The sequence below is a fragment of the Fundulus heteroclitus genome, chromosome 15 (assembly GCF_011125445.2).
Source record: "Fundulus heteroclitus isolate FHET01 chromosome 15, MU-UCD_Fhet_4.1, whole genome shotgun sequence".
In the NCBI taxonomy this organism is placed as follows: Eukaryota; Metazoa; Chordata; class Actinopteri; order Cyprinodontiformes; family Fundulidae; genus Fundulus; species Fundulus heteroclitus.
This window is the reverse complement of record NC_046375.1, coordinates 26,576,387-26,602,789: the sequence shown is the minus strand read 5'-3', so window position 1 is coordinate 26,602,789 and position 26,403 is coordinate 26,576,387. Positions and strand designations below refer to the sequence as shown.

Genomic DNA, 26,403 nt, shown 5'->3' with positions numbered 1-26,403 from the left:
TTACATTTTTTTTTTACAAAATGTTAAACATCTATTGTTCCTGGATCACTGTTATTCGTGCCATCTGAACTTGTTTAGGATGTATTTATTATTGTCAGTTATTAGGGATTACTAATTCATCTTTGGAGTTACATATTTTCACAGGACGTATTAAGGATATAACATCATATAAAAGAATAGATCAAAGGAGAAGCTCACGTTTGCAGACAAGGTCATAGTATCAAGGCTGGGATGGTTTGCAAATGTTGAGAGAAGAGATAAATGTACTTGACAAAGTATGCTTAAACCAGAGTTGCTAGGCAGGTGATAAAGCGAAAGCCCACATAGAAGATTCATGGATTTAGTGAAGGAGGACCTGCAGAGGGTTGGTGTGATCGAGGAGAAAATAAGGGATATGTTGAAATGGAGTCAGATGATCTGCTGTAGGAACCCCTAAAGAGAGTAAAACAAAAACACACAGAGCAAAAATAAGGTCAAGGTCCAGAAAAGCCTGCATTTAATGTCAAATCTTTAATGATTTTTTTTTTAATCTATCCTCCTTTTTTAGGCCAGCTGTGCATCCCAGGGCAGCACATGATCTCTGCGTGGTCTGGGGGTTAAACCAGGGCACAGTTCCACCGATTAATCCTCGACTGTGTGCTGTCCAGCAGTCTGTTGTTGTTGCTATGAACCGTTTTACTAAGGGCAGCTTTCAGTTTCCTTTCATTTCAACAGAGGCCTTTGTGACTTTATTTACAACAGTATTGCGTGTCATGACATTTATATTTGACTGAAGATGTTGCACAAGATCAATGAAGCGCTCTTGCTGAACAATGTGTAAGCCTTCGACAATGAATTTGAGGACTTCTTTATCCACACTTGCCTGGGACTCCCTTTGAGTCTCCCGCAGGTTGGTTTGTTTCAAGGGCGGGGGCCAAAGAACTTTCAGTAGATGAGTTCCATTGGAGGGATCTAGAACTAAGTTGCAGGTCAGCGCCATCAGGTCAGAACCAGTCGGATAACCACGGATGAGATGCAAAAAACCAAGCGACGTGCTCTGTTTTTTCTTTTATTTTTAGTCCATGAAACATGTCATGTGACCGAGCAAACCCTCTAGGGAACAAATTTTTGCAGCTTTTGTCTAAGGAATCTGAAGATACATGGTGTACTCACATGCACTTCCTTAACCTCTCTGTATATCTTCAGTTATGTTGGCAGAGAAGCGCTGCTGCCTTATGGGTAATTCTGCCGCTGAGAGTGCTGCGTAGTAAAGTTCCGCCTCCCGCGCTGTGATTGGTCCGGTCTGTGTTGGGCTGGAGGGAATGGACATCTGTCCAGTCAGCAGTCTTCTCCGTGATTGTGCTGCCTACTGACTCAGAATGAGGAACCATTTAAATGTTTAGGAAACTTTTGCAGGGGTTTTGAGCTAATTAGCTGATTAGGGTGTGACACCATCAGTTTCCAATAATGAACCTTTTCACATTTTCTGAGCCACTGACTTTTGGGTTGTCACTCTTTAAGCCATAATCACCAATTTACAAGAAACAAAGGCTTGGAATATATCACTCTACAGTATGTGCAATGATTCAATATATGAGTTTCATTTTCTGAAATGACTGACGGGTAAAAAAAATATTGTTATGCAATATTGCAATTTTTTTGATATGTACTAGTATAGCACTTAACAGGTTGTCAAAAATGCTCAATGGGTATCACAAGTCGTTCTGGTAGAAGGCGAGTCACCGCTCCTCCACAGTTACCGCGGTCCTCTTTGTGACTTTTCTGATCAGTTCAGTTGGCCAGCTGGATTTTTCTCAAATGCCTTCTGCCAGATGTTCAAAGCTTTGGATATTGTTTGGCAGTCTAACCCTGCTCTGAACATCTCAGTGATGGTTCACATTTTGCTATGTTCACCAATTAGGGGGCTTCAGAAGCCAGGTTCAGCATTAGATTTAGTCTATTCATTATTAATTAATGAAATTAATTATAGATTTTTCTATCTGTAAAAATAAAAAATTTAATCCATGGATAATTTTCCATCTCCTTCATAGGTTGTATTTTATTATTGATAAGCCCAGTAGGTAAATAATTTTATGTTAAAAAACAGTATATCTTCAGATCGGCTTGTTTTTTTTAATAGTGATGTGTCAGAGTACACCTCAGGGGTCTAAGAACAATAAAATAAACTCCTCCTCAGAACAGGAGTCTAGAAGCCATAAATGCAGAAACAGAAGATCAACTCTTTGCAGTTTCTCAGACACCCCCTCCCTGTGTTCAAAGTCAATACTTTTCATTCAATATTTTCGGGGAAACCTGTCGAGATTTCCCGCATCAAACGACCTGGAGGCCCTGCGTCTATGAAAACTTGTGATGTGCTACCAAGCAAAGACCGAGGAGGCTGGGGCAGGAAATAGAGATATTTATTCATTTCTGCAAGGAATCTCAGCTCATGCAAAGATACAGCTTTTGTAAACAGAATTCACCGGAACAAGTTAAAAAGGTGCAGAGATTTCTTCTCTCCTTGGTGTCAAATTCTGGAATGTTTAGCAAGTGGAAGCTTTTTTTCCTCCCATTTAAAAAGGTAGAAATCAGAGCTGCAGCCTTGATCACACCGACCCTCAAAGCTCGTTTTCCAGCAAAGTAATTTCCAGTTGTGTTGTTAATGAAAAAAACAAAACTGTTCAATCGCAAGCATCGGTGCATTACAGGGAAGTTGAACTCAGTGAGGTCTGATTTCACTTGGTCAATCTGTGAGATATATTTACAAGCAGACAGACTCAGTGTTACACAGCAGCAGATGGGAAGCAGAAACATTTCAGTTAAAAATGATCAAAAAACAAAACAAAACTGCTGTTACTGAGCAGAAATACCCCTGAAACTTGCACCATGTAATTTGTGAGGACATGTTTCTCGAGTTTCTCCTCCAGGTTTTGGACTCCCAAATATGAAGAACAGACGAAAAAAACATTTTCTTTAAATTTGCATTTATGTTAAGTTTTGCTATCTGAACAGTGATCGGTAAAATCAGCTGGAGGATTCTGCAGGTAGATGAAACTGGGGGAATAAAGTAAAATAGTGACAACTGGAATTTTCCTTCCTCCGTTTGTTTATACCCCACTGCTGGTCAGCTGGCTAAAAGAAAGCCTCTTCACAGCGGGTGGTGTATAGAATATTTCTGGTCAGAGATGGTCAATACATTTTATTGCTTACATTCTGACAATATGTTGGATTATTTTAACAACAGTGGGAATCATTTTTGCCTTTCTAACCTAAAGCAACAAGGTGATGTAATGAGTTGTGTCAATTTTGGGATTCAGCTGCATTTTTAGTCACTGTTAAATTACTGTGAAAATCTCATACAAACCCCATGCCTACAGGGAAAAATCAAGGTTTTGCTTTACATATTTATGGTTAGATCCATTTTGTACTACGATTCATCTTTTCACCAGTCCCCCAATAAAATAAAAACACAGAAGTTAAATGGCGTTTCGCAGAAATATGTAATATTCCATTCTGACTGACCAGAGATCGGCTGTAATCAGCAAAACTAAGATATCAGACCGTTTTCAGTCTATAAATGCAATGATCAATCAGCATTGGGCTCTTATTGTGCACTTTTATTCAAAATCTGATATAGGTAAGGACCAGATGCTTTGATGAAAGGGTTTAAAGTTTTACCTCGTTTTTTCCCCCGTTAGAGTTTTGTATCCATCTTATAAGTTGCAGTCTGGGAAAATTTAAATTGGCTAAACCTCTACGCCACTCACCTCAAACAAAACCCAAAATCTTAAGCGGCCAGGAAAAGCCCGATTAACGTCCAACTTTAGTCTATTGTTCTCCATAAACATAGCATAAATGTTTGATTACTCATTCTGCCCTTTAAAAAGGGAAAGAAATGAAGAGAGTGAATCATTCCTTGGGTCAACCTTCAGGCTGAGACGAATGTTTGCACAATTAGAAGTGTAGGGACATCTCAAACCAAAGATACATGAACAACATCTCCACATTCACCTGCAGTCAACGCCGCGTAGAGCTGGTAATCAGGCTGGCTATGTCTGGGTCTGGAGGGTTCTGTGCTTCCAGTTTGCTCAACTCCTGTACTTGGAATGTGGAAGGAGAGAGCAGCCGGTGATTTTACCCAGCAGGAAGACAAGAATCCAGCCAGATCACATGATTCACTGTGAATCAAAGCTAGACGAGCGGGACAGCGGCCATGTTGGAAAGATGCTCATACCCTCCTCATTCTTTCCACTTTTATAAGACATTTGTTTTTGCATGTCTGTGTTCTATATATATATATATATATATATATATATATATATATATATATATATATATATATATATATATGTTGTTTTTTAATATGTTTGAGAACATTCCCAGGGAATGTGTCACAAAAATAGAGACCAGCACAGTAAAAGGCCCACAATATAGAATCTGACAAGTCCATAGATTTAAAAATATACATATACAATAATCATGCTGCAAATCTTCCAGATCCCAATTATAAACATTTAATATACTTTTGTTTGTTTTTTAAACAGGCACAGTAGTGTTACCCTGGATAGAAATGTTAGAAAACATATAAAAGACAGAAAGGGAAAAAAAAAAAAAAAAAAAATCCTAAAGCTCTGCAGCCACAAAGAGGCAGCTACCGTGGAAGAAAGAAATCATTTGAATCCCAACATGTCAACTCAAATCAAACATCTCATTCAATCCTACTTAAAACGAATCTGCTATGTGTGCATCGTAGAACGGTGAGAGGAAGGAAGTTAGGTGAAGAGAAGCAGCCCCTTCTTTGCACAGAGTCAGTAGTACTGAGAGCGAACCTCGTCCCCGAAGGAATGCCGGAGGGACGAGCCGAGAACAGGAGAGGCAGAGCCGTCCAGCACAGTAGTTTGAAGTAAGGCCTCCGTTTGTTGTGTTGGCAAATTAACAAACCAAAAACAAAAAAAGAGAAAAAAGAGAGAGAGAGAGAGAGAGAGAAACATACAGTACAACTGTCACATAATTACACCTAGCTTGAAAAAAAATATGTGCAAAAAGTTGTACAAATAACAAATATAGGAAGAGTTTGTTTTTTTGAAGGTTGCTGAAAAGGTGGTTTGTCGGGCTGTCCGCCTTCTCTTCATCCTGTCAGCCACCAGTCCATCTCTGCCGCCACGCTCCTCTTCCTCCGGTCTGGCTGCTCAGCGGACTGGCAGCTGAGCTTGAGGCTTGCTGTTGATCGGACAGAACGCTTCACGTCGAATGGAAGGCCCGCTTTAGCTTCTCTACCTCCATCTGTGAGGAGCACAAAAAAACACCACACGCTCAGCAAATCGATTTTGAAATAATAGGAGCCTTGTATGACTCCTATGAGTTAAAGGGGCAATAAGATATTTATTGCAAAATCAGCCTAAATCATCCTAATTTGTCACCCAGAATGGAAGTAACATTCCCTATAAACAATTGGTTCTCTCCATCAACAGTCTCTTAGTCACGTTTTTCTCCTTTCAAACCCAGAGGTACGGTCCGGAACTAATTCGGTTCAGAGTGTATGCCGTGTTTACTTCCTGGTTCCTGAGTCAATCATAAAGTTCCCAGAGTTCCCAAAACAGAGCGCAGTATTTGGTGTTTTATGTTGGCAAAAGAGCAGCATCCGGCACACATGGAAGCCAGTAAGCGAAGCGGACCAGAAACAGAAGACAATACAACATCATAGACCTACTCTACACGTGAAAGTAAAGATTCTGTGGCATTTCACAGCAACAACGGACTGTTGAGTAAATAGCGGGTCTAAGAGAAAGGCATTGGTATGTGTTGTTCGGATTTCAACCACTAAGTGTTTAAAGTGTTTATTACTTATAGCTCCTTTAAGGTAATTATCTACACACATAGGACTGCTGTTGTTCCCATTGCTGTTTTTGCAATGCTAGCTGTGCTAACCACGCGAGTAGCACATCAAGTTAGCCGCTGATTGCAGGCTCTAAGAGTAATAGCCCCATAAAATACACGTGTTTATACATGTGCGCCACTTTGAAGAGCAGGACAGCAAAAATGTCAAATAATCCTAATAGATAAAATTATAACTACTAATCTATATGCTATGGTCCAGTATATCACCAGACGTCTTGGCTCCTCCATCCAAATCATTGAATGTGGGTGTTTCATGGCTACAGGTGCATCAAATTCAGCACCTCGGCATGCAGGCTGATTTTGAAAACAATTGAAAGAAGGGGTCACTCTCCAGAGCTCAGTGGATTCGAGTGACCATGATAGTAGGCCAACTGTGCTACAAGTCCAATTCTGTAAGGTCTTCACTACTAAATATTCCAGTCAACTGTTAGTGGTGTTACAACAAAATGGAAGTGATTGGGAACGACAGCAACCAAGTGGCCAGGTGAAATCACAGAGTAGGGTCTGAGGATGCTGAGGCCACATAACCTTCCAGTAGATTAGCTCAATAACAGTAAATAGATTGCTTCATGAAATAGGCTTCAATGGTGGAGAAGCTACGCCCAAGCCTCACATCAGAAACTGCAATACAAGTCCACAGCAGAGGAGACTACAATGCAATAGATGAATCTGACAGTTGCCAGAAGAACAGGACTTCACTGACTTTATGTGTAAAGAGCTTAGCCCCTTAGTTCCACTAAAAGAAACCCTTAATGACTGACCCATGGCTAAATGTGATAAACCTAGCTAACATGAAATGAGGATTATGGATATCATATGTATTCTTCTAAATGCTTTAGCAAACAATTTCTTCTTTCTTATCTTGCACTTTTTTGTCAGTGTTGTAGGCTAATGCCTAACAGGCCCACAGTTGTCAACATTCAAATTTAATGTAAGAAATATGACTGACTCCAAGGAAAGTAGGAACTTATTTGATGCTATTCCTTACTTTAGATTTCCTACAGACATAGCAGAAATCCTTCTGTGAATCTCAGCAGCTGGGACTAACAGGGCTCAGGTACCTCGGGGTCAGTAGTTGTCGGTTTTACTGCTGTCAAACATTCAGCTGGTGCTGTTCTCTCCAAACATTCTGAACATGGGCAAACCGAGGAACTGTCACTGTTTGCAGTGGAGAGAACAGAGAATATCGGATATGTCAGCGTCTGCGGTGCCTGTGATCTGCCGAATATTATCCCTGCTGCGAATCACGGTAGTGGAGGCAACCTGCTGGTCTCAGTGGTAGAGATTAGGAGCGAGGGAAAGGCAACATGGGGATGAACGAAAGCAGAACCTGAGCTGATTTCAAATATCTGACATGTTTAAATAGTTCAATGCTGTCAGACAGACAGGGATCAGACTAACAGCTTTACTGGCTCTTGTTTTTGGAAACTGTTGAAAGATGGTGGAAATCGTTTCTTTGAGTAAATGGTGAGGCTGGGGGTCAGCCGCAAGAGCAAGTTTCTATCAGGACTCTGTCTCTTCCATCAGCTGCCCCCAAGGCAAAATGTGTTGCTGGGCACAAGACCCCCAAACCCCCTGTTGCTGCTTGACTGCTGATCCGTGCATGAAGGGATAACCAAGTAGTCAAAAAAATCTAGAAAACTACTTTCATTCAGCTACGGTAATAAAGAAGTGTTAGATTCCAAGTATGGAATTTAAATGGGAAAATAAAAGCTCAAACAAGCCATTCCTTAAACAAGAGAATCATTAAAAACAGCAACCCCACCTCTGTGGTGGTCTTTTTTTTGTGATCCCATTTTACATCATTTAACATACTGCATGTTCACTGGAGGGGGTGGGGTGTCAGTTGTTGGTTTTTTCCAGGAATCTGGAAAAGGAGAATCCCGACTGTGCCATCATGGCTTGGCGGACTTTCATTAAGATTATAAAAACTCCATAAGGAATCTGTCATGTAAGAAACATGGCTGTGTTCCTGTCATCAGCCTGCTGACGGCTTCCTCCTACAGCAGGCTCTGTTCTCTGAGAGAAAACGGCGTCAGCTCATCACTTTCCTGCCTGTCTGACTCCCAGAGAGACTAAACGTTTACGCACATGAACGCTAACCTTGTTATTCAGACTGCTCTGATGCAGAAATATTTCTATGCTTTTAATCTTAGGATCTTCCAGAGGAAGCCACAGGAGTTCAATGCTGGAGACTGGGATCTGATTTCTAAAGTGTTTCATTCAAGTTAACGTGTTATCCAAGCTGTAGGAACGCTATGATGTGTTATTCTTCTTTGATCTAGCAGAACCTCCTTGGAGTTCTTTATTTAAGTGTTTTATATTCACATTTGTTGCTTATGTTAGAAATTCCTTCCGTTACTAAATAAAAAAAAAAAAAAAAAAGCTTGTGAATATTTTCCAGCAACAATTTACTCTTGGCTTTGAACAAAACAATAGCTGTTTGTAATTCCACTGTCAGCAAAGTGAATAGTGAATTTGTGCCAACCGTATTGATTATGCTTATGGCTTGTTTTTGCCATATTATTAATGATTGAAGTGTATTTATGTAGTCATTATTCCATAATTCTGCACGGTAGCTCAAATGAGGTAAGACTAGGGAGCAGTAAAGAACGTGAAGCGCTTCCTCCAGGACGTGTTTGGCTTTAGTCAATATAAAAAAGTCAGATGTTGCCTTGATAAATCCCAATTTGTGTGGAACTGGACGTAAATACATGTGTAACTTGGGCCGCCCAGTACTTGCCCGTAATGACATATCCAAATGAGTCTAAATACCCAGAAGGCACTCACCATGTGTCCAATTAACAATGGCAACGGCGCAGTCAGACAGTCAGAGAGACAGCCAGCCAACAGCTTCTTCACTGACCTCAGAGACTCATCAGTGAAACTCTCCAGTTTTGTCCAACATGTATCAAATTTACACGCCGCCCTCTGGCTGCTGCATTGAGCCTGATTACAGCTTAATGCTGATCGTTGGAATCTGGTAAATATGCCTCCCATACTTCGATTAGGAAGTCTGTAACCATACACTCTGGAGTAGCCTGCTTTAAATCTCTTAGATGAGTCAGGATGTTACAGAAACTTATTTCCTAGAAGTCAACCATCACGCATGAAGCTTGCTCTTATTTTGTTCTCAACTATTATCTTCAGAATTATGGTGATAGTATGGCGGAACCCTGATTTGAGCCGGATTATAGCAATACGAGTGCAGTCATAGCTCTGATTACAACGAGAAATTGTCTCCTCGCTGCAAGCGATAGCCATGGTTTAGGGGACTTTTATGTCTCTGAACAACATGAGGTCGTCCCAAGGAGCAGGCTTAGGAGGGCTTAGGGATGCTAAATGCCCAATCTGTCAGTCAGCTCCCTCTGAAAAGCTCTGGTTGCAAAGACCGCAGCAGAGTTAAAGCTTGAAACGGTTCCTTCCTGGTTTCCCTCAGTAACGCTGGGGCCAGTTCAAAAATAATTACCCTGGACAATCTGAAAAAGGCTAATCTCATGTGCCAGCAGGTGAGCAGGATCTCTAAAAACAGAAAAACGCGCTCACTCCACAGGCTTCCATCTGAGATTTCCTCCAGCAGCACCGACGCTGCCATCATTTATGTACAACTCTAAGCAGATATTTATGAACATGTGTGATTGTCTCCACATTAGGAATCAAAACAACTGTTTTGTTGGGGATTAATCTGCTGAGCTGACCCTCTTTTCAGTCAGAATCAAAGAGCCTGTTAGATGGTTTACATGCATTTGATGCGCCTCAGCGCACAGACCGAGGCTTATTTACCGGTCCATACAAAACCACCTATTGTTCAGTTCAGTCTGATCTAGTTTGTATCGTTTTGAGGCGTGTTACGTTATTGTATCAGGCTAAAAGTGATTCTGTATCTCTGGGTTTAAACCATAACAGCTCAAACCCATACAAAACTTCAGGTTTGATGCTCCCTGGATAAAATAAAATTGAATGGAGTTATATTTCAGTGGCTTTGGGTGAGTTTTAGAACTTTGTATTATTTCTGTGAATCACCGCACACTTCCTTGCAGCGTTCATGTTTGTACATGCCGAGTTTTTTTTTGCGCGTACTTACGTTTGGTACACAAAGCCCCCTGATGCCTAAAAAAATATTCGCACTGCTTGAACATTTTCACATTTTGTCAGGTTACAAATACAAACTTCCATGGGTTTAATTGGGATTTTAGGTAACGAGAATTAGTGCACAGTTATGTAGCGAAAAATGTTTAAAGTTCAATTAAGATGGCAAATCAGCCGCAGGACTTGAAAGCTGATGTTCACAGATGCTCTCCTTCAATCTCACTGAGCTCGACTTCTTTATCAACGAATGTGCCAATGTTTCAGACCCTAAATGTCCAAAGCTGATAGAGCATAAATATGTGCCGCACCTTTCAGATTTTTCTTTACAGAAGAAAAAAATTCATCATGTTCCCTGTATTTTGTGTTTCTCTGCCATATAAAAAAGCCGTAAATTGCTTATTCAGACAGGAACATGGCGGCTGGTCCGGCTCCTCATTTTAGCAGACGCCATACCTGCAGATAAACACTGACCTTTTTCTCCTCCCCTTAACCAACCTCATGTTCCCATCCTCATGCCCCGGCGCGCTGCCACTTGGCTGCCATCCACTGTCTGGATAACACTGTGTGTAATTTGCTCGGGTTGCGCAACGTGCGGCGAAAGCGTCAATATTTGTTGAAGCTGACGGCTTAATGAATGCAGACAGCTCAGCGTGTGCGTCTGAGAGCAATCAATGCTACCTGCAGGGCCACGCGCTTCAGTCGCTCCTCGTCCAGATCCCGTCGCAGCTCTGTTATCTCTTTCCTGGAAAACAACAAAAAACAAAAGCAGACACGCCGATCAGGATGTGTCAGCAATCCTCTGACACAGGATCGAAAGGCATTCTGTTAGGGATCAATGCATTTCTTTGTAAACTCGTTAAAAAGAGTTTCCTTGACTGCAAACAGTTTAAAATAAAAATAAATCCCGTCAAGTGAACTCCTGCCAACCCAACAGGAAAGAATGAATCTCAAACATGCAGATTCTACGCTACAGACGTTTTAGTTATAATATTTGGTTTTTGTACAGTCGCAGGCCGCTCCCTTACATTTGCTCAGCTTTGAGCCGCTCCACAGACAACAGCAGGTCCTTTATTTGGCTTTTGATCTCTTCCTGCTGGGCGCTCTGCTCCTCCGGCTCCAGCTGGACTTTGCTGTTGTGCGAGACGCCGGTGTCCAAGGCGGAGGCGGAGCTCGCTTTGGACTCAGAGGCCCGATGGAGTAGCGGAGAGTGGTTGGAAGGCTGCGGCTGCAACACATACAGGAAGGTAAGATTTTACAGTGTAGAGCTCAATTAAATCTATGCTGCATGTACAGGGAATATATTTTATGGCAACATACTGTGGTAAACAATGACTCCCAGGGTTTTATCACTTTAGGACATTAGTATTGGTTACTTAGCAATGATTGATGTACAACACAAGGCTCCTATCTGCTAGATTGTGTCATATTGAAAGAGCTACGATGGTCAGTAATATATATCAGGTGATGGACGACTGTATTCCCTAAGATCAGATCCAGCAATAGGTACAGGTACATTTCAATAAATATATCAACAAGTTTATTTAAGTAAATACATTTGAAAACGGTCTTTCATACAGATTAATTTCACACAGGATGTCCTGGGTAACCTGATCTCACCTTGATAGCAGTAACTGAGGGAATGCCATCTATCATCTACCATCTAAGTCATAATGAAGGAGCAAATCTGACCATAGATAATCTTCAAGTGTCGGGATCATCTCAACATCTCCCAGTAAAATAAAACATTTATAAACAGTGTTGGTAAAACTAAACGCTTTCTGAGATAACTCTTTACTACGTGTTTGGCCTCTGGGGGAATAAGCCATTAAAAAAATAAAATAAAAAGAAGATGGGTTGGATTTTCGTCCACTTAATGGACCACAGGACACAGTACAGGTGAGTTTTCTATGTCGTGGGATGTTTTTATTGCAAAATACCCTGTGTCGTTGTGCATGGTGGGCACAATGAACGGCTATCCACAGCTGCCAGTGGAAAGTTTTGTCGCTGGAAATAAGCTCAAAGTGAGACATGCATTGATTTTTTTTAAGCGACAACAGATTTCAAGAGGCTGAATGGAGCCGAGATGGTAAAAAAAAAACCACAGCAGAGCCGCTGATGACCCGTTTTCAGCTCAATTTACAGCTTGTGTGTGCGTGTCCAGGTAACTGGGATCTGATCACTCAGGAGGGATTTCAATAAGAGCTGTTAATGGTTGTTGTTTGGCTCGTCTATTTACCTCTGAATCAGCCGGGACCACCAGGCTAGAACGGGGTCTATGATAAGCGGCTTTCCAAATGCCATGAAACTACGTTTAAGACAAGCCTGTATGGCCTTTTGTAAATTGAAATCCAACAGAATTAGAATAGTACAGACAACTTAGTTTTACTGAAGCCCAACTTGATGGAGAGAGCATCTTGTTTTGTTAGGTTGCTGCAACCAATAACAATTTGGGACTATATTTGGGGTTGCTTCTGCTTTATTATTCGTCACCATTTCATGAAATGACCATCCTATATAAAAAAAAAGTTAACACTGCTCGGTAAACTCCTGAAAAACACACAAAAAGAAGCAGAGCTGCATCAAAACAGCTGCTGTTGCAATAAGAAAACAATAGATCATAAGTGGAAATAACGTAACCTTGCAGTATGATATGATGAGCTACATAAGTTACAGTGGTTGTTTTTTTAAAGGCAGCAGACTGGTTTAGGCTACTCAGATACTTTAAGCCATTTGTTTTCCTCAATCATTTTGTTGTGAATAATTCAAAAACCTTTTGTGCTACAGGGACATGTCTGTCACTAAAGTCTCTTGCATTGTCATGCTTATTACATTTCTCATTTAAGGGAAAAAAAACAACACTGACAATACATGACAGATTCATAGAACTTAAGAGAATCCCATCATTCTTTAGGCTTTCCAAACCCTTGTATGACGCTTAATTCCTCTGACATTTTGCTTTCAGTCACCAGTAACTACAGTAACAAACTTTTTAATCAGTAAATCTCCAATGTTTCACAAATGCTTGGGGAAAGCAGCTAACTTTATAGAAAAAAAAGGCAGTGAATGGGTTATGGGATGACAGTAACCAAAATTATTTATTTCAAAATTCGCCGCACAAACCCCAGCAGCTCCCACAATTCAGATTCAGATTGAAATGATTCAAACCTTTTCAGATCCTGAAAACTGTTCTCATTGTTTTGCACAAATTCAACGAGGGTCAAAATCTTACTGTGAAGCACAAAGCAGGTCAGGAGAAGAAGCGCAGAGCCCAGACACGAACAGACACGCAGCCTGGCTATACTCTGACTGCAGTGTGTGTGGCCCGTCTGCAGCCGTGCAGCCTCCAGCTCAGCAGTCACATGTGACCAGACTTGGCTGACCAGGACCAATCCAGGCCAGATAACATCCAAGACAGTTAATTAAAATGCTGAAGTGGAAGATGGAGCTGCGGGGGGTGCCGCTCAGTCTCCCTCTCTACGAGCTTAGGCTGCATCATTGTGTCTGCGGGGGACCAATTATGTGGCCCGCGTGCAGCACGTTGCTGAAGAAAACATTTTAAATCTTAACTCTGTTACTGACAAAAACCACTGCCGTGCTTTGTTGGAACCTTTGCATCTCCAACAGCACAGAAGATTTTAAAATAATGAATTTGTAACTATACGCATTTGTGTTTATTCAAAATGATTGAATGCGCCAATTTATTTGCGTCCCTGTATTGTTATATTTCTTGCTGGAAAGTAAGAAGTGTACATGCACTCACGTTACTGTGCCTGTAAATATCCTTACAAAAATCTTAAAATTTTCTCAAAAATTGATGGTACGCCTTATATATGACTACTATTGTGCTTACTGACTGATTTCATGTGGAACAGTGCGCTCAAAATCTGTTAACATGTGTATGTACGACTTTGGTAAAGGACAAAGCTGCTCCGCTCAGTGGATATTTGGAGCATTACGGTACAATGTGTCACTACCTGATCAGACCCCTGAGCTGTCTACAAGACTGCCTGACTGTAATGTCTAAACTAGAAGTGTATTCATGTAAGGCAACCCACGCCTCGAGTACGTGCTAGCAACAATAAACCTAGTGAGTTAATTCAATATAAAAGTTCACTTTATTTTGGCCTTATGTTAGAAGGCAGGCAGTGTAGTCCAACTACTCTGTCCTGCCAACAGAGACTGATAGCTCTCCATCTCAGGAGAGAGCTGTGTACGCGGAGAGGCAGAGTGATATTACACAGTTGGGAAGAATATTTAGTGCACCTTATGGTCCAAAAATGCGGTATTTAAAGTGTAACTCAACCCAAAATTTACCTTTTTTTGCAGATAAACTGTAGAAACCCGCAGCTCCATGCCACTGATGTGAGTTGACACATTGATTTTTAATTATCTGGGTTCCTTGCTCCACCACAGCAGCAACTGCACCACATTTAATGTGAGCCCGGGGTTAGGGTGAATGGTGGCTATTGCAGTAAATGTTCCTATTGGTTGAAACGGTAAAGGCTTTCGTCACCATAGCCCTATGTTTTTGTTTTTTCCTCCACCTCAAAAGACATTTCTGAGGCAAAACCACCAGATGTCACCATGATCGCTGCTTGTGTCAACTTGTCACTTTCCCTCATCCTGACCTCCAGCAGCAACAGGTGCTTAAAAAGATCCCACCACCCATCCGTGTCTGTTGGAAACGCCCACTTTGGTGGTATCTTTCAAAATGGGTCTGGGGGGCGGGGTTACGCCTTTATATGGGGATGAGTTACACTTTAATGCCAGACATTAAGAAAAAAGGATATGAGACTTTCTATACAGTGTACATATATTTCTAGTGTCAAGCGTAAATATGTTCTAAGACAGGTTTCCAGATTGGCATTTTTCCTGCTGCATCTAATTATTTCCGCCATATCAATTAGATCCATCCACATTTTCCATGCTGACTGACACCATTATATACAACAATACAAAGATGTGAGCATTTTGGAATTCACTTCTGCGTTAAATACAGCATGGTAATTCATTTAAGCACAACGTATAAAAAATATGTTGAAATAGCCAATATTGTTACACGTTACCTTTTTGTGTTCTGTTGGTTTGGGTTTGGCACTTTCCTCCTCATCAAACTTGAAGGATTTCTCAGCACCCCCTTCCTTTGTAGGCTGCAAAGACACATTTATTCTTATATTTCATAACATCAATATTGCTTTCTTTTTTTATTAACTAAAAAACAACTTTTAGCTTTTCTAAATCCATACAAAGCAAAGACCTAACTCTGGTAACTCCTAAAGCTGATAAGCACCTTCTAAATATTTTACTTCCCTTCTTCCTCCTGCATTATTTATTTAAAAAGTAGATGTACCGCGATCCTTTCTGAAGCAGCACCAGGGTTAAGGTAAAGGCATACACGACAGTGGGCCGTATATTTAGGAGATGGTTGTTTACACACGCAAAAAGTCAGCTAACCTTGGGGAATATTGATCTGGTCAGGCCCGCAGTAGAAGTGGGGTTGCTCATCAGAACCGGCTGTTTTGGTGTTAATTAAAGTGGCAACAATGAGGCGAGCCAAAAACAAGAACGGTTCTGCAGGAGGAGGCCACAGACGTTTTTTCTACTCCTTTTCAGTAGTTTTGCATCACATCAGAACGGGCTATTACCAGGTTTCCTGTGTCTCCCAGCACCGCCTCAGGACCGTGGAGGATATTCCAGGATTTATTTTTTATTTTTTTTCCAGCAGTGCATAATTAGTGCAATTTTTGAAACACTGCGGAACCAACACAAACTCCAACAACTTACTAACAAGGTGATGAGAGCATCAGCGAGCCTTGTGGCAGAAACTTTCAGTCATATATTACATTATTTATGACATTTTTGGTCCAGGCTTCACACTCTGACAATTTCTCTAAAAAGATGTTAGTCTAACTTTAAGAAGGACTGACTGCGTGAACCAGTCTGACCCGTTCTGAGGTAAAGTGCAAATGGCAGCCTTCAAAGTTTAATTCAGAGGAAGAGACGATGAAAAGAAAGGCTCATCTAGAGACTGAAACCTTTGGCTACTCCTCTTTGGTAAATAGCTCTACCTTATTTAGATTAGATGGAGTTTTTGAACAGCAAACGGCTCGTCTTGTCACAGATTCTGCTTTGGATTTAGGTCTGGACTTTGATCAGGATACTCCAACACGCGAGTATGCTCTGATCTACGCTGTTCCACTGCAGCTCTGGCTGTCTGTTTAGGTTCCTTCTCCTGCAAGGAGGCGAGTCTCTACCTCAGTCTCAAGTCTGGTGTGGCCTCTAACAGATGTCCTTCCAGGGTGGTCCTGTATTTAGCTCCACCCCACTTCCCATCAACCTATGCTATAGATCTCTGCAGCTCCTCCAGAGTAACACGGGCCTCTCGGCTACTTCTCTGATTAATGGTGTCCTTGTCCTCTCTGTCAGTTTCATCCAGCAGCCAAGACTTGGTCAGTCTGGGGTTTTATTTCATCGCCCTGCTTTAAACGTCTTCACTACTTTCTTCCTGACCTGTCTGCCATGCTCCTTGATCTCTGAGATGCTGGTTGTTCTCCAACAGACTTCTGAGGCCAGAAAGAGAACCTCTGCATTTATACCTGGACTAAATTAGAGACGGGGCCTCGACATAGTAACGAGGAGACTTCTGATGGTAGCTGGACGGGAATTTTATTCCGTAGTATCAAACTGAGAGGGGAAGGAATCCAGAAATACTCCACACTTCTTTTTATTATGAGAGACGGTCGAAAACAGTTTGGAACCGTGTGAAGTTTCTTTACTACCGTACTATTATAGACTTGTTCATGTTTGTCTATTCAATAAAATCCCAATATAGAGACATTAAAGTTCTGACATTAAAAATTTTATGAAGTAAAAAAGTACTTAAATAAGTCTGCAGGCGTTCTTGAACAAATCTAATGAAAACACTTTCCTGATAACCTTTGAGACATATTAATTTTCCTTCGAACCGTTTAATTAAATCCATCGGAAGGCTACAGCTACAACCACCCATCACTCACAAAGGTTTCCAACATCCTCACCGATTGTCCTTTGACATACTGGCCAGGGGGTCTCCTGTCCTTCCGCTTTGGTCTGTCAGCAGTCACAGAAATGAGCGGCTTGGTCGCTGGTAAATCGTCAAAACCAATCAGGTCTCCTGAAAACAGATGAGATGGGCAGACGTGGAGGAAGAGATAAGGACAGGGACATACCAGAGGGAATCAGCTCTAAGTGGAATGTTTCAGCCATGAATAAAAGGTTCATCCGAGGGTAAAGCGACACGACTGATTTCATTTGCGTGCCTTCTGGCTTGCAGACAGATTCTTTTCTGCCAGCTAATCAAATTAGCAAACACGGCAGCGGAGGAATGAGTCCAAAATGTGCATATTCCTCAAGGTGATGCAGTGAATTATGCAAACATTTGCATGATAGACAAAAACAAAATCCATAATCCCCGAAATATGCTATGAGAGAAATAAAACTTGAAGATAAGGAGAGGGCATGAACAACCAAATGAAAAGAACACAGCAGCCTATCCATAAATCCCATTTACACTTTCTGGTGCTGGAGAAGAAACAACATTCAAACATTATCTTCACGTATTTTCAGACCCGGTGTTATCCTAATTATAGGCTGTCTGATGCAGTCACTCAGGCCTTTTATCATTAGGCGTGCAGCAGGTGAAAGCCAGCAGCAATGAGGACTGGAGCCATTTTTACACATTTATATAGAGTGGCAAAAAATACTGACCCAAACAAACTCTCTAAAAAGGTGTAAATCAATAATTTCTCAGTGTCAAATATTGTGTGTTAAAAGCTCAGCAGAGTAACTATCCAGCAAATGTGCTTGTGTGTGTGTATATATGAGTGTGTGTGTATGAAGTAATGCACATGTAACTATCTGCAGAGGAATAACAACGTGGTAAATAGACTTATTACTCTTATATATTCTTCTATTTTTCTTATACAACTTCTTTTTTGAGCATTTGCTTTGTTAATTCCATAATATTTATTTCTACATCTACTTAGGTCAACTGTATGTTTGTCTGGTGATGTTTACTTTAGTGATAAGGTGTTACACTGTATGTATAGCACCTTATCACCAAAGCTAATAACTTGTACGTGTAAAACACCATTTGGCTTTCCAAGGTTATTATTTAGTCAGGCATTTCCTTTACTCTGGGTGATGAAAATGCTTCCCTTCAGATGTAAAGGCTGTAACATGAAGGCTCTATTGACTGGTAAATTTATGATTTGGAGGAACGTGATGTGAAATATTGATGCTGCAAAATTTTAAATCAGGAAATGCTAGAATAAAAGGTTAAAAGAGACAGATATTTCCTCATAAATACTAAGAAAAACACTGAACGGTAGCGTTGGTTATATTTGGACTGAAGTGACGCAGACTGTGAGATGATTACGGCGCTTCGATTTTTCTACAAGTACCACTTTGAGCATCTCAGGATTGCTCTCAATATTCACTCATTAATTTAGTTCCAATTTATTTTTCCATTACTTGGAGGTAAAAGTCAACAATCCTTCAGCAGTTAGAGCAAACAGGTCACATAATAACAGACTCACTGCAAATTAAAAACCAATAGCTTCAGAAAGGAAACTCTAACAGGTTTGTAAATATTTCAGATTCTTGAAGAGGAGTAAATGGAGTTAACGGAGAGGAAAACCATTAAAATGAGAAACGTTAACACACTTTTGAAATGCATGAAAAGAAATTTGCTGAAGGTCATTAAATGTAACCAACAGCTAGTCTTCCTCAGACCTTTTTTAATAAAACAAAGAAAAGTCTGCAACTACCGTCTAGCTGCACTTTTCACCCACTCTGCGGTAAGCGGCTGCAGACGGGGAGCTCTGGCTGTAATCGCAGGGATGATTGGCTTTTCATGTTCGGCTGCAAAGTGTGAGTGACTGGATCGTGTGGAGCCGGGCCGACTTTTAGCACCTTCACAAGCTGCTTGTCAGGAAGAGCGATCTCAAAGGGAGGACATGCCTTCAGGTCAGCTTTATCCAGCCAGCTGTGATGCCGTCCCACTGTGACCTTTCAGCCTCCCTTTCTGTTCCCACATGTCCCCGTTTGTCACAACACTTTCCTGCTCTTAAAACATTAGCCTCAAATCTGGTTATTCTTCAGTGCAGTCTGCTCCTGTTCCCACAGCGGAGGTCTGGTTTCTGGCTTTCCCTCACATCTTTTGTCTTTACACCAGTGATATAAACAGCTCCTTGCCTCCTTTCTATAGCTGGTGAATGAACAAAAGGTCCCCCCCCCCCATACTTTAATGTCACTGAAGAGATGGATCAGTGCATTTGAAGGAGGAGTACTTGTCATTGATGGAGCCTGGAGAAACATGAAGAAGGTTTCATAATAATTAATAATAATAATTCATGGAAGAGTCCTGCTAACTGCAACTTAAAGCAGCGGATATTGAAAAAATGATTTTCACCAGTAAAATGTCTCAAACTGAAAACTTTCCCAGCAGGTTAAGTAGCGATAAATGATAAATGGGCTGAACTAATACGGCACTTTTCCAGTCATTCTGACCGCTCAAAGCGCTTTACAACATAGACACATTCAACCAATCGCACCAACGAGCACACATTCATACACCTATGCCCATATCGGTAGGCAACTTGGTGCCTTGCCCAAGGACACATCCACATGTGACAGGGGGAAGCTAGAATCAAACTCACAATCTTCCAAAGGTTTTTACCCGGTCCCAATATCTGACTCTAAATTGAATCAAAGATCCAGAATCATTTTACTTAAACATTTAGTGTTGTTTATGACCATGTACTGTATTATTATCAATATTTACTACTATTATTATTATTATTATTATTTCACCTGAGGAGCTGCTATACCAGAACTACAGACAGAGTCACAGGATGGGGACACAGCAGGCTTTTCTGAAGCCTTGCTACAAAGCTGCAGTAAAACTGGGTGAAAAGTTGCCACATCCAGCAACACAATTCCATATTCAGAGTTAGAATCGACTAAATGGGTGAGGATGTGACAGGTAGCATAATCACAGCAAAAAGCTCAACAAGAACAAGTGTAACATTTGAGTGAAACCATGAAATCATGGTTAGATTGGACCTTTTTAACATTGTTTATGAGTGATTAGCACGGTTAGCACAGTTAGCGTCTCTATCTGTAAGAGAAGTTTCTGTTATTCCTACATGAATATTTATACGATTTATGGGCCATATATTGGTACTACGGAATAAGGAATTAAAGCGACGGTTTCAGGATTCCTAAAAAGTGAAGTCCTTCTGATTAACTGCTAGAGAGGAGTGAATTGAATTTTATCCGACTATATGGCACATTAATGCCACTCCCCCACTTGTTGCTGCACACTGCTGATCAACTGGCTGAAAAAGAGCTACCACACTTTCCCTATCTCAAAATAAAACCTTTATATCAATATTTATAATCTAAAAATTATTCTAAAAAAACAGAGAAACAAAAAGGTATAACATGGGTTCTGGAAAAACACATTTAGATGCCACCTTTTCTACAATTTTACTTGATTGTATCAAAACTAAAAATACTGTTTATATTAGCAGCAAAGGGGATACTTCATGATATTCTGTTTAAAAAATATTTTTTTCAATTCAAATATTTGTTTGATTAATACTGTTCTCTGTTAACCAACATGTTTACTCAAGGTCATCATACTGTTCTAAATCCCATAGAAGGCTGATGCCTAGCTCCTACGATTAGCTAAATAAAAACCGTTTAGAGCTGCAAATGCTGCATGATCCTGTTTTTGAAAAACTATGTTATGTTTCCTTTGTTTCCTGCTGATACCCCGTAATGTGCTGCACTTCACAGTAAAACTGTGTAGACAGCAGCAGCTGCAGCAAGCAGAAATGGAAGAAAATGGCATCAGGTTTTTGTGAGAAAAACCTGGTGAAAGCAATACCTTGTTTTATCTGAACAAGATTTACTGAAAAGCATGCATTAGGATTTGGACCGTTGGGGTGACATTCTGCGCTCATACCCGTGTCAGAAGGCTTCTCCCCGAAGTCTACTGACTGCGTTTTGGGTTTAGTTGGCAATAGTGGCTCAAAATCCGACTTTGGTCGTGTAGAAGGCACCTCTCCATTTTGCCTGCAGGAAAAAGATGGGAAAACAGACAAACATTTAGCAGACACAAACATTGGATTCTGCAAAGCCCTCCAAACAAATGTAAACAATTTAAATCTTTGTACTGAGTTTTGTCACTTGCAAACCTATTTGGCTGTAAGGTTCAATAATACACACCTAATACATCAACAGTGGAAAAGCCATGAAGCGTTCCTCTGCAGTCTTTCCCTGACATAACCAGTGAGGCACTGTCTAAAGCTTAGTTTAAACAAGCTGAACCTAAGAGAAGTAGATAGCAGAACATTTAGAGCCTCCGTCTCTAAAGAAAGTAAAATGTCAAAACTCAGCCAACAAACACAGTGTCTAAGGTCAGAGCACATCTGTGAAATCGGTTTATTTTAAAAGGTCAATTGGGCCTCAGCTCTCAACTTGGACATTTGCAGTGTTCACTACGGCCTCAGGGGGGCAATAACAGGCTGATCTCTCACCTGGCTACTCAGAAGAAAAGATGGAAATAAATGTGATGTCGTTTCTGCAAACTCAAGGCCTAATGTTGAATGCCCTGCAGTGGAAAGTGAGGGGAGCTGAGACAGGTCATACGAGTAGGGCTGGGCAATACTGCCTAAAAATAAAATCTCAGATTTTTTCACAATACATCTTATTTACGCTTTTTATTGATTTTTTTTTTGTTCTTAAAAAAAAAAAAAAAAAAAAAAAGAAACAGCAAGGAAATCATTCATATAAACTTATTTTTATTTGACCAAAAACATGAACAAACCAAGATGAATTTCCCTATTGGGCTTGAAGTGCAAATCTTAAAATAAGGCAAAATAACTAAAAGCTTCCTCTTAAACAAAGATGAGTGTCCCTATTGTGATTAATAGTGCAATAACCTTTTTACAAAACTCCCACAGCAGCTGTCTGTGCCTGTGAGACAGCGCTGAGGGAATAGGGAGACCCCACACTGCTGAGCTGTGAGCAGTTGTGAGACAGCAACGGCAGACATGCCGCTGCTTTCAAGTGAAGCTGCTAAATCGGCAAAAACACAGAAAAAAAGTCACTAGACTTGTTTCTTGTTGCTTTTTGGAATAAAAGTTGCTAGAGGGGTCTGAAAAGTCCCCAGATATAGCGCGAGAGTTGCTAAGTTGCCAACACTGGAGTGTCGTCTCTAGTTTTCCTTCACTACCAAGAGCACAGCAGCTACCAGTAGCTTCAGACACCAGCAGCTTAGCAGCCATACAGACAGGAGCCAGAGAGGTTGTTTTTTTTCCCTTCAAAATAGAGTACATTTTAACATTACATGATATTCAAATTAATTTTAAACTCTGATTATAAGTAGAATAAGTGCACAAATATACAGTAGCTATGCTATACCACATGCTTCACATTGTGCTAACATATTTTTGAATCGATTCAAAAATATGTTAACACAATGTTGATGATTGTCATCATCTTAGGGTAAAAACAGTTTCCTCTTTAGAGTATTTTTACAATGTATTTTCCTGAACATATATTCAACATTGCAAGCTTTTACCAAAACAATTTCCCCCATCAGAACTGGATATGTAGTCACATAGAGGCCCAAGGGCTACATTGGCGCAAAAAGAAAGAAAGAAAGAAGAAAAAGTTCTTGATTTTCCAACAATTAAATCTTCATAAATTGCAAATTTTAATTAATCGATAAAACCAGTTTATCGGTCAGCCCTACATATTAGTGTCCCCTTTCCTCTGTCTGGAAAAAAACTGGTATCGGGACACTGAGCTGATTTGATTTAATGTAAGGCTACAATGGTGACATGTGGGTTAATTGTTGGAGTTTGACCAGCAATGGGCCAGGCGTTACTGTTGTGTAGTAGCCAGTAGCCCCGCTAACACAGTTAGCATTGTTTAATGCAGCTGTGAGCCGCCCATCATGATCCTTGCATACATTTAGGGCATTCTCTTTTTTTACCAAAAAATTTAATATTGAAACAGATAACTGGTCTGGTGCTTAAATTTTGGAGGTAGAGAGAGGTGTGACTATTTGCTCCTTTAACAACTTCCATAAACCAAACGACAACCATTTTCTGTTCCTAACCATCTGACATTAATTCTGACTAGACTTTGAACCCAGTTGAATTACCAACATTATATCTATTTGCTAAATTCCAGAATAATGAGAATAGATTTTTTTTTTTTTGGAGGAGTTTAAATCATTTTTGTCAATGTCAGAATGTCGACATTGATGTCAGATGATGTTGTCATGGTTCTATAAACTCCCGACAGGTAAATTGATCAAATAATTGGAGGCAAACACCCCAGACACATTGTTTTGTCACACAAACAAACAAACCAATCAAGATCAGAAATCAGAAAGTAAATTGTGGAACAAATTAAAATGCACTGACAGTGACACATCTATTACACATCTATTACACACAGGCATAAACAGCATGTAAATATCCAGCTGCCGTAGTGTTACAAGGAAGGAGGCTGGTTCCGTGTATAAGATGAACATGTTCTGGTGTGATTAAAAAAATAAATCTAATATTCCGTCTCTCATTATTTTGACATTTAGCAAATACAAATTATTAGTCTTAACTGACAAGACAGAAAACATTTAGTCTGACTTAATGTCTGACAGACAATAGGTTTGTGTATTTTTATATGGAGTATTTAACCCAGTGACAGGAAAAGATGCGAGGCTGCTACAGCAGAGAATCATCTGATTCTGGTCACCAGGCGACTTCTCTATCAATGACATTTTCTATTGTTGCAGAAACCAGTGAACACTGTGTAGCACATGCCGTCCTTTACGTATACTTTTTTAACCCGTTTTAGCAAAGCCAGCCTTTGCAATGCAGTCTCTCTGTAATCCATGTAATCGGATGCGTGAGCCTTTCCCACATTTAATATTTCTAAAACATGTTTCCTTTTGTCATTATGTACAATAAGCTGACACTGATGGAGAACCTGCAACCAGAAAATGAATTATTGTTGCTCTCTTAAAAAAAAACCCTGAAGGGGATAGATTAGTTGAAGCTTGACCTTCCATTTCCCAGAGTGGCTTTTGGGAGACTACATTATAATACATGAGCCCTTTAACATATTGCAGCTCAGCCTCACAGAGGTCAGTCAGAGTTTCAGATAGAACAGGTAAACAGAATAATAAGGATATCGTACGTACTTGTGGGTTAACGAGGGAACGGCGGGCTTGTCTGGCTTCTTGGGTGGGATTGGTGCAGGAGGTTTACCGGGTTTAGGCATCGGAGTGGGCTTGTCTGCCGACACAGAAACAGTGGAGATGATGGAGATAATGTAACATTGAGACATTCCAGACATGAGACCCGTGCTTAACTCAATGAACTGTATTTTAGTGTTGTGCCTCTAATTTCACAGCAACAGAAAGCAATTAGAAAGAACAGATGGAGAAAAAGCTTATACCCCAGATAACAAGGCTGTCCGCTGATTATACATCTGATGCATCTGAATAAAAACCTGAATGTTTTGCTTGAAACTGGCGTTTCTATTCTGAAAATGTTGCTTATAGAGGAAAAAAATAGCTGCGCAAAACTTTTAACTCCTGTAAAAACAAAACAAAAAAGCTGCAGAACACCTGAATTCTGAGAATTAATGAGAAGATTTCCAGCATAAGCAGAAAGCCAAAGCAGCTGATCACGGAGGCAGTGGGATGCTGCACAGAGGAGGGGTTATCCGCAGTTTTTCCAGTGACAAAGCTGCTGATCTGCTTCACACTCGGCTCAAACATGTCTTTTGGGATTTAGAGAAAGGATTCCTGCTTCCCCAGACAAACTCCGAGAAGTGCTGCACAGACACGTAGGGATTGAGGGGCAGCGTGAATAAGACAGAGACTAAACAGAGGCTGCACTGAAAGCTGAAAGACAAAGATGTATGGAAGGATGCTGCAGCTGCTTGACTCATAACAAGAAGCCAAATTGCTAAGCTGGAGAACAGCAGGGAGGAAAAGCGAGGTAGAAAACTGCTGATGCATGCGCACTTTGTGACTCATCAAGCAGAGATGTTAGAGACGATTAAGGGTGCCAACATGGAAGGCCTGTAGGGGCTGCACAAATGAGGTGAAACTAATTCTAATTTTATTTTCTTGCTGTAGATCTTATAAGTTCATGTTTTTTTTCCTTACAAGAACAAATATCTATAAAATACAGAGGAGCAATTCAGGTTTAAGAGTTTCTAACAAAAGTCCCAACCCAAACAAAAAAAACAAAGATAAAAAAAAAGATGTTCCGTGAACAATGAGGGGGCCCTTACTAATCTAAATGTTAAGCTTAACTTTGTGACTTAAGCTAGATAATAAAATCCACATTCAGAGAAGATATTAATATTTATTTACACACACTTATAGAACATTAACGTAGCTATCATTTTCTGATAACTGCGCTGTAACTCATAATTTCTGCTTTTAGTTTCAATTTCTAAAGAGTGTTTTATTGTGGCAAAAATATTTATCCAAGAACTTTAATAAATACATCAATAACCCTTCCATTAAACAAAAATCTGTAAATAAAATAAAATAAAATGAATACAGCAGCAATGATTCAGAGAGAAAGAGAGTACACTCATCACATTTTGTAAATATATCTTTTTAAGGGCCAACACTGAAGATATGAAACTTTGATACAAAATACAATCATCTTTTGTTTTTTTCATGAATTTAAGGCCAAGTTATTTAGAACAAACACTTTTTCAAATTGATTATTTGATAGTATGGCCATAACATGGTAACGGAAACGTTTTGTCAGATGAATGGCCTTTACTGCTCCATTTAGCTCAACCTGGATGGAAACATTTTAAAATGTTCTCAAACTGTCAAGTGAAGTAAACAAATTCCCCGCCAGCTGCTCTACTTCTTCTTCACTTACAGATTTGGTAGTCTGGTAAAAAAATTAAAAAGCTATCTGACATTTGGTTTTTGTTGCTGTGTTAGCAAACCAAAGTTAAACCGGGGCCCGAAATAAAGGTGCTTTTTAATTTATTTGATGATGTGAAACATTTAAGTGTCACAAATGCAAGAACAAATGAGGAAATCATTTTTCACGACCCTGTATTTGCTGAAGTGGGACTTATGTGTGCTGTTACACTTAAGAAGAAGCATAGCGATGAAATGTGTTTCTGTAACTTTTACAGAACTGAATCTAACAGCCGCGAACTGAGTGGAAGAAAACTGAGAACCAAGATTGTTTCCTTGGGGGACTCCACATGTGATCGGCGCTGATAATTATGAGAATCATCTGAGCGTGACAGCTGGTTTCCTGCGCTTTAAATAAAGTCTAACCCGCTTAAATGCAACGCTTTAACAACACAATCCTGCAGTTGAGAAAG

General features: G+C 40.3%; 1 protein-coding gene across 8 annotated transcripts in view; it reads right to left on the bottom strand.

Annotated features, from left to right (window-relative positions):
* Positions 1-4,340: 4,340 nt before the first annotated feature.
* LOC105919022 (CD2-associated protein) overlaps positions 4,341-26,403 on the bottom strand; it is a 75,803-nt gene continuing 53,740 nt past the window's right edge. For 4 of the 8 annotated variants that reach the window (XM_021311543.2, XM_021311545.2, XM_021311546.2 and 1 more), the window contains 7 exons: positions 24,230-24,326; positions 20,978-21,087; positions 17,004-17,119; positions 15,033-15,116; positions 10,992-11,191; positions 10,645-10,708; positions 4,341-5,262 (listed from right to left, as the gene is read on the bottom strand). In XM_021311543.2, coding sequence (XP_021167218.2) covers positions 5,221-5,262; positions 10,645-10,708; positions 10,992-11,191; positions 15,033-15,116; positions 17,004-17,119; positions 20,978-21,087; positions 24,230-24,326 — 713 coding nt within the window. In that variant the 3' untranslated portion in view covers positions 4,341-5,220. The remainder of the gene's footprint in view (positions 5,263-10,644; positions 10,709-10,991; positions 11,192-15,032; positions 15,117-17,003; positions 17,120-20,977; positions 21,088-24,229; positions 24,327-26,403) is intronic. The other 4 variants (XM_036147088.1, XM_021311544.2, XM_021311547.2 and 1 more) reach the window with 1 other exon arrangement.